Genomic DNA, 12,848 nt, shown 5'->3' with positions numbered 1-12,848 from the left:
ATTCAATCTGAACATGTGGAAAAATGCAAACATAACTGCAACATAACTATCTGATATTTTATTATAAATTACATTTTTATTTCCTTTTTTAACTCTTTTAAACTTTTCTTAGAAAACTATAAGTAAAGAGAAAAAGGTAATGGTCAATATTATTGATGTTAAAAAGGTAAAAATAATGCTTAATATTTTTATTAAAGCTACACATAAATATAAGAACACAGAAGCTTCCCAAGTTATTGCACACCCTCATTGTTTTCATGGTATTAATCTGATGATACTTACCTTCGAATTAAATCTGGTTTTTGAAGAGCTGCTTGTTGTTCAGCTCCAACTGGTTGGAGGATGGGCTGTAAGTAATATAGAAATAAAGCCTGTTAAAACAGCAAAATTCAAGCTAAGGAGGCATTTTGCTGCTATTTCAGAAATTTTGATAGTTGCATTTCATATTTTGGTTACCTTGCAAACCAGGTAGAATGTCTTTGTTATTGAATGTCTATATCAATCCTGTTATTGACATTTTTACTAAAGATAAAGAAAAATACATGTAGCAATAAATCAAGTACATCTTATTCATTAAGATTTTTATTAAAAATTAGCACTGTTTTATGTACTTTTGTTTGCGTTATTTTCAACAGAGAACACTACTACTGAACTTCTAGTCCTGGTTGTAAAACTACTACTTCAAACAATTATTGCCATTCCACAAGAAGATGAATCAATGACTCAAGCTTCCCTTAGGAAGAAAAATACCACTCCTGTTGGAAAATAATTTTAAACATTTACCTAATCAATCCTCTATATACTCCTCACTGGTGACAGCAAAGAGGAATCTTAGGATGTAAATCTAATAAAAACAATCATTTCCCTATTCACTTAACCCCTCTATGATGGCTTCTCATCTGAAAGGTTAGGTTTCTTCAGATGGTGAATAAAGTCCACAATGAAATTGTCCTTGCCTGATTCTCTAGCTTCATCTCTCTGCTTGAAGCCACACTAACCTGGAGTTCTCTGCATGAGTTGGACCTTTCCATATACAACTCTACTTATATATATCCACCTCCCCAGACTATTTCAAGCCCTCCTCCATCATGTTCATTTAGCAAATATGTAGACAGAACTTCTACATACAGGAAGCCTCTATGAAGTTTCAGAAACAGACCAGCAAAATTTCCTTGGAGATTAAAAAATAAAAAACATGTATCTTGCCAGGTGCTGTGGTGCACACCTGTGATCCCAGTGGCTTGGGAGGCTGAGGTAGGAGGATCATAAGTTCAAAGCTAGCCTCAGCAATGGTGAGGCGCTAAGCAACTCAGTGAGACACCATCTCTAAATAAAATACAAAATAGGGAAATATGGCTGGGGATGTGGCTCAGTAGTCCAGTGCCCCGAGTTCAATCCCTGAATTCAATTCCTGGGATGTGTGTGTGTGTGTGTGTGTGTGTGTGTGTGTGTGTGTGTGTCTTAGCTCATATTTTGATTTCTAAACTAGAAAGGAAGAAGGTTTCATGTAGAAATAGATGATTCCAGCAATGGTACAAAGAAAGTACTAGAAGAGCTTTACTCTGCCAAAAGGTAAAACAATGCTTAAAGAATGATGAGGACATATCTAAAACAAAGGGACCAACTTGAAGGACTTCCCCTGCCTGAACCTGGGACAATTTGGGCATCAAAATAATAATAGTAAAAGAATATAACCCATTTAATAAAATAAGAATCCATGACTCCATACTCGTAAGAACAAATGAACACATACATAGGGAAGTTGAAAACCTCTTTATCTACTGTAAAATGACAACTAATAAATAAGAAGGGATGATGAAGAGATGAGAAAATCATAAAAAGATAACAAAACTAGTGGATAAAGTTTAAATAAAGAATAGGATGTTTACATGGTTTCAAAGTGCTTTCCTACAGATTGCATCTTAAGTACAAAGGCAAAAAAATGGTAACTTTACAGTGGAAGAATTTGGAAGGCCTTATCTTAACAAGGTAATCAAATATAACCTCCCCAACATTAGGACAAAACAACATCACATGGCTTCTACTATTATGTGCAAAGAAAAACACATTTAATGCACATGATATTCTTGACAAAAATATATAATCTGAAGAAGAGGAAACTTCTTGTCAATTCAAACTGAAGGGAATTCTGTAATATAATTGGCCTTCATTCTTCAAAAATATCAAAGTTATGAAAAATAAACACTAAAAAATGATTCCATATTAAAGAAAACTATTCCATATCCTATTGCCTTAGGATAACTAAAGGCAATATATGATCTTTAATTATATCATGGATCAAGCAGGGAAAAGTTGCCATAAAGATATAATAATAATTAGTGAAAATATTAATGTGGATAACAGGTTAGATAATAATATTACATTATCATCTGTTAATGTTAATATTCTCTAAATTTGGTGACTATATTGTATTATTTAAGAAAATGTCCGTGTGTGTGTGTGTGCCTACATGCATTAACATGCATGTGCTGGCACTGGGGATTGAACCCATGGCCTCACCCATGCTAGACAAGTGTTCTACTGATGAACTACAACCCCAGCTAATGTCCTTGTTCTTATACTGAAATATTTAGAGGCAAAATGGCATCATGTCTAAAACTGGCTCTCTCTTATGATTCATGGGGGAAATCATAGATGGATAGGTGGATAATGGACTGGTGAATGGACAAACACATCATCTATAGTGCCTTTTACCATCTCTCTTTATCATGTATGTTTAATATCAAACTCCAAGGACTCATTTTGCATTTCTGATGCCTCTTAGCCCAGCACCCAGCAGATATTAGGCTTCCAAAAAATGTTTCAAGGTAGAGAGAAAAAAGAAAGGAAAGGCTGACGTAGAACAAAAGGCTGTGCCATAAAAATGTCCAGCATTCCTGGAAATCGATCATTAAAAATAACACAAAAGGAAAGAAAAAAACTTGGTATAAAGCTTGTTTCACAATAAATGTTCAATAAATGTTAGCTATCTCTGTATTTTTATTATAGTATTATATGTAATACAAACTAGCAGCAAGTTAGTTGTCTAGGAATAGGGGAAGAATTAGGTAAATAGGAGTATTTATTATACGACCACGTGGCGATTAAAAAGTGGAATCATGCCAGGTGCCAGCAACTGCCTGTAATCTCAGCAACTCAGAAAGCTGAGGCAGGAAGATCAAAAATTCAAGGTCAGACTCAGCAACTTAACAAGACCCTGTCTCAAAATAAAAAAAATAAGGGCTGGGGATGTAGTTCAGTGGTAAAGTACCCCTGGTTCAATCCCTAGGTACCTCAAAAAAAAAAAAAAAAAAAAAAAAAAAAAAGAGTAGGGGAGAAAGGAATCGTGAAAGCCAAGTAAAGGCAGGGGAAAATACATAACAATGTATGAAAAACAGCAGAAAACAAAACTGTATGGATAATTATAATCATTTATGACAAAAGTCTGGAGTATTTTAACAAATATTACAATCATAGCCATGTTACAGAAACAGCTTTTTAGGCAACCCCCATCACCTCACTTTTTATGTTACTATATACATTTTACGATTTAGAATTTTTAAGAATACTAGGCATCTGCCCCTACATTCAGTCTTTGTTAGCACCAAAGCGGCCATGAACTTTACATACCTGAGATTTCTGGACAAAATTTTGGATAACGACCTTATCAGAATGTCAGATGCTCACTTAAACCACCCAGAATAAACAGACTATTTTAAAAAATTAGAATTTTTAAGGATAGCAAATATATAAACCACTGGTGGGATGGCAACAGATATCAAATATTAAAAATTTCTAGCAATTCTAATTTTAGCAATTTATCCTAAAGAAACAATTAATAATGCATACAACATCATGTACAACCACAAGAATGGGATCCTAATTAGAATAAATTATAGTCCATGTATGTATAATATTTCAAAATATACTCTATTATGTATATCTAAAAATAACAAAATTTTAAAAAGTTAATATACATACAAAGACATAGCTATAAGAATATCACTTATGACATGGAATATAGTTATAAACAGCAAAAAAATTATACTTATCTCCTTTACTTATTCCACTAAATAAATAATGGTTATCCATTCTAAAGGGATGTTATGCAGCCTTTTAAAATATATTCAAACATACAATTTTTTTGCTGTGCTGGGAATCAAACCCAGGGCCTCACACATGCTAAGTAATTGCTCTATCACTGAACTATACCCCCAGGCTTGTAAGATAATGTTTTATGTGAAAAATACCATAAAAGAGTAAATATGTTATGATTACCCTAAAAACGCACCTGTGTATATGTATACAAAATGGTCTGGAAGAGTATATAACAAGGCATTAAATAAGTTTTTCTATATTAACCCTGAATTGATAATAAGAAAAATAAATTCAACTTTGTATAAACAGATTTATCAACCCTCAATATGATAATTTTAGGGCAGGTCCCCATTATTTCCACATATAATATTTTAGTAGTTTTAGACAAAAGTAAAAATGAAACATTATATTGGAAAAACATCTATGAAAATGAGTCAGCACCTATTAGTAAATATTAACTTTGAAAGTACTATAAAAAATTATGACAGAACTTAATTTGAAGCTAGCAGATAAAAAGACAGATAAGCCAAATGCTGTGATTCTGAGGACTAACACAAAACATTAATAATCCTATTAATAATTAAAATTGGTCATAAAATATAATTCCAGATAACTGTCATAGTAACTATATTGTTTCTCTTAAAACATAAGTTTTGCCTCTGGATTTATGCATCAGGATACCATGTTACTGTTCCATCTTGCTGGGACTCATCATCATTCTTTAGAAGTTTCTTTTTTGTTGTTGCTGTTTGTTTGTTTGTTTGTTTTGTGGTAATGGGGATTTAACCCAGGGGCACTCTGCTACTGAGCAACACTTTTTTTACTTTTTACTTTGAGATAGGGTCTGCCTAAATTTCCAAGGCTCGCCTTGAACTTGCAATCCTCCTGCCTCAGTCTCCTGAGTAGCTGGGATTACAGCTGTGTGCCACAGCACCTGGGTGAAATTTCTTAAATACAAACATTTGTTAAATTGAATACATTTTGTTGAATCTTTTGTACAAAAATATCTAAGGTACTTACTTTCAATGTTTAAACAGTTATTATGTTAAAGAGCTAATTATTTAATGTATAATTTGAAGCTTGTCTAATGTATCCAAGAAAGAAACAATCCCTCATTATGAGTTGACCAGGTTAGAGGAGAGAGGAAGGCTCAAAATGTTACCCAGTCCTCATCTTTCCCTCCATCCCCCAACTTCAAGTCCAAATGTAAGTCACAACACTAATCTCTTTTCCAAATGAAACTTTGATAGCTGGATATCTGAGACCTTGAGAACCTGCTAGTAATGTCCAATAAACCCAACACATCCCTGGACACTGTCTTGCAAAATGAGGACAAGGCTCAAATGAGAAGCAAAAACAGATCTGGATTTCCATGGGCCACAACATTCTCTTCTTTCTATCTTGGCACTTAAAGACACTCTTTATGAACTTGCTTCAAGATTTTTCTGCCCCCATGCTACTATAAGCTCTCTGAGAGAAGAATCATCTGTAAAAGTCATTGCAATATCTCCAGTGCCTGACCAATATCTGACACAGGAATAGTTATTCATTAAATATCTTTCATTATTATAATGTTTTCATTTTTATTATCACAGAACTACTAGTTATTGAGCATTTATTAAATTCTAAGCTTTTCATATACATTATTTAACCAAATTCAACCCTTAAAATAACCCTAAGCAGTAGGTATTATTATCTTTATTTTACCAGTGAGGACACTGGATTTTTAAGTGATGGAGGTCAAAAAAAGAAGAATCAATTAAAAAATTTTAAAAAATGCTTTATGATTATTTTTATCCATGGTTGGAAGAAAAGTTTAGTGAGACTCTGATAAGTGAAGTGACTTACCAATGAACCTAAGAACTAGGAGATGAGATTCTAATCTTGGTAGTTTAACTTCCAATTTGGGATTGTCATTGTGATATAGCTATCTATTTATAAAATGTTTCAAATAAATACTCATGATGAGTAATTAAAAGTAATTTAATTACATTGGGCAAGTTTGCATTTTCTTTTAAAAAGTAACAATGTTATCAAAAATAAATCTAAAAAGACAATAAAGTTGCTGACTCATAGTATTGATGCCCTAAGGAAGATATTACTAAGCACCCAAAAGTGTGTCACGTGTGTAATTGATGTGTCTGGAATCTAAAGCAGTTAATTTTGGGACATGTTGTTTACTTCAGGTGTAGAATATGAAAAATTACAATTCTAAAAATAAAATTATAGTTAAAAATTTAAAAAAAGAATCAATAAATTATTCCAAGGGATACCTAATGCAAAGACAACTTATGTACCTCCTAGAGGCTCTCTACTAGGTGAATACTGGTACTTTCTTTTTACATGTTCACCAAGCCTCCTCTCCCTCCGTCAGTAGGTCTCAGTCCCACCTGAACATTAGAAAACACTCAGTGAAGGAGAAAAGGAGAACAAAAGGGGAAGAGGAGAAGAAGAAAACCTAAGCACATGGACAATATCCCAAAGATTCTTATTTAGTGATTCTAGAGTGAAGGAGAAGCGTAAAACTGGGAGATATGTTTAAACACTTCATAAACTGCTTTATTATATTACTGGTACTCCCTTGAAGTGCATTTTAGCACCCCTTATTTATTGAACATTTATTACATGCCAGGAACTTTTCACATTTTAGCTTATTCAATCCTCAAAATGTAGAAGATAGAAGTTTTTCTAACATGTTTCCAACATACAGAAAGGTTCAATGAATTGTTCACTGAAAGTTCCTATATATACACCAATCACAGTCCACAGCATTTTACTATATATTCATTATCCCATAACTAACAAGCAATCCATTTTATTACTACATATTTCAAAGCTGCAAAAGGAAGGTAGTTTTAAACTTCATTTACAAACTAAAAGAACCAAAGATGAAATTAAATAACTTTCCTCAAATTATGCACTGAATAATTCAAAAAGCTAGAGTTCAAACTCAGGTCTAATGATACAAACTGGTTCAAGCCAATATGTATTTAGACTACTTTGTTATATATACAGGGTATATATCTTCTTAGCAGGAGAATTTTTATGTATTTGAGTAAAATTATCATTAAATATGTAAATTCCATATTTTATATTTACATAGAATCTATCTATAAATGTATGGCTTATCTAAGCCTCATTCTTGGTGAAGCCAAAATTCTAAATAATGAAATTTATCCTAAGAAATAATGTTCCAAGGCACAGTAACTTGGATATAATTAACATAATAACACCCAGGTTGTTAAATCGTCCAAAAAGAAAAACGTATCAGTCAGTACCACAAGACTGAAAGATTTTAAAAAATGAAAGAAGTCAGGAAGAAGTTTTGTTAATTTTGAGGCAGATAAGAACTAGATTAAGGAGAACCTAACTGACTGGAAAGTTATAGTTCATACCTTAACCCTAATATCTCTCCCCACTTGATTAACCCAAGAATCTACATCAACTAGCAAACTGATCAGGCACTAGGTCTTATCTCAGTTTTCTAAGCTTTTTACAGATATCCGAAGAGAACAATTAAACTGTTTATTTTTTTGTTTGTTTTGTTTTGTTTTAATGGCAGGTGTTGGCTAGGTACAGTGGAACACCTAAGTTGCTTAGGAGACTGAAAGGGGAGGATCACAATTTTGAAGACAGATGGAGCAATTTATTGAAACTAGGTCTCAAAAATTCAAAGACAAGGTTAGGGTACTGCTCAGTGATAGAATGCTTATGTAGCATGTGTAAGGCTCTGGGTTCAATCCACAGTAGAGAAAAAAGTCAGGAGAACGAGGATTACAGATGAAAAGGAGAACACTGACAGAGCCATTTAGCATTCTGGAAGGTAAAGTTCCTTCACATAAAGCCAAAGTAGGAAGGATGCCAAAAGGAAAATTCCGGGTATTTATACACATTGGAGATCATAGTCTTTAATATATGTGATTATTTCAAAGCATTAGAGAACTCATTACGGAGATAAAAGTACACCTCTTCTCAGTACAGAGTAACAACAGATCAATCCCTACTAATACACAGAAAATACACACTTCCTTGTCTTCAAGCTGTAAATCCGTAAAAAGGATTTAAACAATGCTAAAAAGGACAATGGAAGTCAAAGAAAATCTACATAAAGTCAGAGAGTTGGGCAGGGTAGTCTAAATTTGATAGAGCTTTGCAGGTCATCAGGTACAGCATTATGATTTTTATTTAGTGTGAGATAGACAACCGGAAGGTTTTGCACAGAGCTGAGATATTTTAAAAGGATCATTCTGCTTCATATAATGAGAAAGATGCTAAAGGAACAAAGGCAGAACAATAATTAGAAGGTTACTGTTATTATTCAAGTAAGACATGGAACAGACCAACAAAACAAAGGTGGAGACTGTGAGAAGGCTGAAGATATGTTGTTAACATAAGAGTCAAAAGACTTGCTGATGGTTTGAAGGGGATTATAAGAGAAAAAGAACAGAACAGAACCATAGGTATATGGCTTGAGCAACAGGGAAAAAAAGATCCATTTCTTGAGATGGGGAGGACATGGAAAGAGCAGGCCTCCAGTGGTAAGAAGTGCAAATAAAAGTGTTTGATTTGGAAAATATTAATTTTGAAATGACATCATACAACCAAGCAGAGATGCTTGGAGATGCTTGCACACTGGAGATATATGGTAAAAAAATCATCTTCAGGAACACAAAATGAAAAGCAAAATGGGATCGAGTTGTAAGTATGAACATGTGCACACTCAAGAGTGCACACACAAATAGACACACTTCCTATCTTGTTTCCTGAGAACCCTAGAATTAATGACTGACAAGTAGAAATAACACACCCAATATCAGATTTTTTTTTTTTTTTGGTACCAGGGATTGAACTCAGGGGCACTCAACCACTGAGTCACATCCCCAGCCCTATTTTGTATTTTATTTTAGAGACAGGTCTCATCAATTTGCTTAGTGCCTTGCTTTTGCTGAGGTTGACTTTGAACTCAGCAATCTTCCTGTCCCAGCCTCCCAAGCTGCAGGGATTACAGGAGTGTCTGGCATTCCATGATTTTTCTTCTAAATTACATTGCCCACTAAAAGGAATCAGGGCTCCATAGAGAAATGGCTTAAATTCAGGGCTAGGGTAGGTAAAGTAGAAAATGAGCCTGAAGTATCTTAGAATTTAATGAATGCTCAAAGAATGATGAAGACATGTCAAAAGGACATTAAGAAACACATTGAATGTACCCCAATGTGGGTCATTTTAACTGCCCAAATAAACAGTAATGGTATATTATGACCTAGTAACAAAATAAGGTCCCGTGAGTTCATAATGACATAAAGAAATGAAGGAGAAGGGCCACTAATTAATATAAAGAGGAATAACGGAGTTGGAAAATCATAAATGGATTCTGAAACTAAAGAGTGAAAGTTTGATGAGAAAAGGAAGGATTACATGATCTCAAAATACCTCCCAAATTACTTATAAAGCTCTAAAGGGGGAAACGACAATTTCGTAATGAAAAAGACTGACAAGACCTGCATGAGCTACATAATAAAAGTTAAACTCAGAAATATTGGGATAAACTGACATTCCTCCTGATGTGATACACTGAAAAGAATACAATATTATTTGCATGGTATTCATGCCATAAATTTAATAATGAAAAAAAGTCTTCAGACAGATCCAAGATGAGAACCATTCTATGGAAACAAACAAACACCTGGCTTCTGCTTTTCAACACTGACAAGAAAAACAAAGAGTTTCTGGGGAAGTAGCTTAGTAGGGTACATGCCTAGCACAAGAGGCCCAAGGTTCAAACACCAGCACATGCATGCATGCATGTGCACACTCAAAAAAGAAAAGAAACACAGAGCAGCTTAAGACCTATTCAAGATTGAAAAGAGACTAAAAAAAAAAAAAAAAGAATCCAATAAAAAGGAAGACCTGAATAGACATGTCACAAAAAAGTGTATGAATCTCTAATAATTATGCAAGCAGCTGCTTAACATCACTACTAATCAGAGAAATGCGGGTTAAAAACACAATATGTACCAACAGCTAAAATGTAAAAGAATGACAATATTAAATATTGATAAGGATATGGAATAACTGAAAATCTCATATACTACTAATGTGAATATTCACATACAATTACTTTGAAAAACTTCAGCATTATCTTACATAGATACACGTACCATTAACCTGTGACCTAGCAATCCCACAATTAGGTATAAACATAAGATAAATGAATGCCTATGTTCATCAGAAAATATACGAGAAAACTCACAACAGCCTTATTTATAAGAGGCACAAATCAGAACTAAACCTAATGTAAAATGACCGGATAACATATAACCAAATTATGATATATTCTACAGTGGAGCAACTCACAGAAATGAGAAAAACTACTGATACACGCAAAAACGTAGATGAAACTCAGTGTATATTTTTGGGTGCTGGAAGTGTTCTACATCTTCATTTGCATTTCAAGAAGATACCATATTTCATCACATAAACATCACCACCATATTAATTTATATTCACAAGTATTCCATGCATCTTAACCTTTCACCACAGTCAGCATAGCAATAAATGATTTTTAAGTAATACTGACACAATTAAAAATAAATGACTTTCACAAGATGGTCATATCCCACATTTATGGAAAAAAAGGCAAAAAATCTATGACAATTACGCAACAAAATAGGATACACATATGTGAAAACTCATCAAGTTGCACATTTACAATTAAAGTGCATTAGTATATATAACCTATGTATCTCAATAAAAAGAATGTTTCCAAATGCTGATATGATAAAATTCTTATAAAATACTAACAAATGGGCTCATGTACATGTTTACATAAAAAAATACCTAGACAGAGCTGAGGCTGTACCTCAGTGGCAGAGCGCTTGCCAAGCACGTGTGAGGCACTGGGTTCAATTCTCAGCATGACATAGGAAATAAATAAATAAAATAAAGATACCATGTCCATTATACACACACACACAGATGTCCAGGAAATCTACCTGGACAACTTCAAAGGTTTGTTTGTTTATTTTGGTACTGGGGATTGAACTCAGGGGCAATCGAACACTAAGTCACATCCCCAACCCCACTTTGTGTTTTAATTAGAGACAGGGTCTCACTGAGTTGCTTAGTGCCTTGCTTTTCTGAGGCTGGCTTTGAACTCACAATCCTCCTGCCTCAGCCTCCTGAGCTGCTGGGATTATAGGTGTGCACCACCATACCTGGCTAGAAAATTTGTTTTTAAAAGCTATTTTCATACAAGGAAAGAAAAGATCTATAACAAGACATACAAAACACGTGCACCAAAAATTTCACTTATAAGAATAGAGAATATCACCTAAACTGGGCATGGTGGCACACACCTGTAATCCCAGAGATTCAGGAGGCTGAGGCACAAGATCACAAATTCAAGGCCAGGCTTAGCAACTTGGTGAGATCCTAAGCAACTTAATGAGACACTGTCTCAAAATTAAATGGGCTGTATAATAATCAGCTCCAGGCAGATGAGCAGAGCCTTGTACAGGAACTCCCATGAGCTGAGACCTTTCATTCTGTTTTATCAGAGTGCATATATGTCCTACTTCAGGAAAAGTAAAACATTATTTACAAAAGAAAGTCATCTGTATCCTAAGCATTTTAATAAAAAGTTGAAACAAAACAAAACAATTTAAAAGGGCTGGGCATGTAGTTCAGTTGTAAAATCACTCCCGAGTTCAATCTCTAGTACAAAAAAGAAAAAAAAAAAAAGAATACTATCTATAAGCACATAAGAGGGAAAAGGAATAAAAATCAAACTGGTCTTGGACTTAAGTACTAACTAGAAGACAACAAAATAACAAAATATGTAGCTAGTCAGGTTAGTTTTCATTTGTGAATGTAAATGGAAAATCAGTTTCAAGTACCCAAAGAATCAAAGATTGCATACCCAAGTGACCCTGAAAAATTACATAGGCATTCTCCAAACTAGAGGGGCACTTGACACCATAGAAGGATCAAGAATAAGGAAGTCGGTCAGGCACCATGGTGCACACCTGTAACCCCAGCAGCTCTGGAGGTTAAGGCAGGAGGATCATGAGTTCAAAAATAGCCTCAGCAACTTAGTGAGGCACTAGGAAACTCAGTGAGACCCTGTATCTAAATAAAATATTAAAAAGGGGTTGGGGATGTGGCTCAGTGGTTAAGCGCCCCTGGGTTCAATCCCTAGTACAAAAAAAAAAAAAAAAAAAAAAAAAGAAAAGAAAAGAAAAAGAATAACAAGTCATGGTAGAAAAAATGGTGGTATACACTGAAACCAGTTATCAATATTAAGCAAAAATTGTTAGAATGTTGACTTCAAAATTGAACATACACATACAAATTGAGAATATAACACGTATAGTATGATAAAATTTTTTTAAGAAAGCTTTACTGACTACTGTCCTCTCAAAACGATAGTTTGTCTTTTGCTCAAATACCTTATAACTCATTCTACCTAACTTCCAAATTGAAGATTCCAACTATGCTGCTACTTAAGAAGTTGGTTCCTTCTTGGAAAATGAGATCAAAATGAAAGATTCACCCTTCAACATTTGTAATCTTGTAACAGCAAAAGCTGAATATTATCACTGGAAATCAATCCAAATGACTAATGTCCTTAACATTGCCATTTCAACATTATGAAAGGCATAAGCATTATGTGCCTTTTAGGAACATGTTTCAACAATATTCAGCAAACACACCCACATTTAGACCAGTTTCCCTTCAATTAGAATAAAGGA

The 12,848-nt window shown here is 34.0% G+C and overlaps 1 protein-coding gene across 8 annotated transcripts in view; it reads right to left on the bottom strand.

The window, feature by feature from the left end:
- WNK3 (WNK lysine deficient protein kinase 3) overlaps positions 1-12,848 on the bottom strand; it is a 177,132-nt gene that overhangs the window by 61,727 nt on the left and 102,557 nt on the right. For all 8 annotated transcript variants that reach the window (XM_079123746.1, XM_079123749.1, XM_079123744.1 and 5 more), the window contains exon 11: positions 283-347. In XM_079123746.1, coding sequence (XP_078979872.1) covers positions 283-347 — 65 coding nt within the window. The remainder of the gene's footprint in view (positions 1-282; positions 348-12,848) is intronic.

The sequence above is a fragment of the Sciurus vulgaris genome (assembly GCF_902686455.1).
Source record: "Sciurus vulgaris genome assembly, chromosome: X".
In the NCBI taxonomy this organism is placed as follows: domain Eukaryota; kingdom Metazoa; phylum Chordata; class Mammalia; order Rodentia; family Sciuridae; genus Sciurus; species Sciurus vulgaris.
This window is presented reverse-complemented; position numbering and strand designations above follow the sequence as displayed.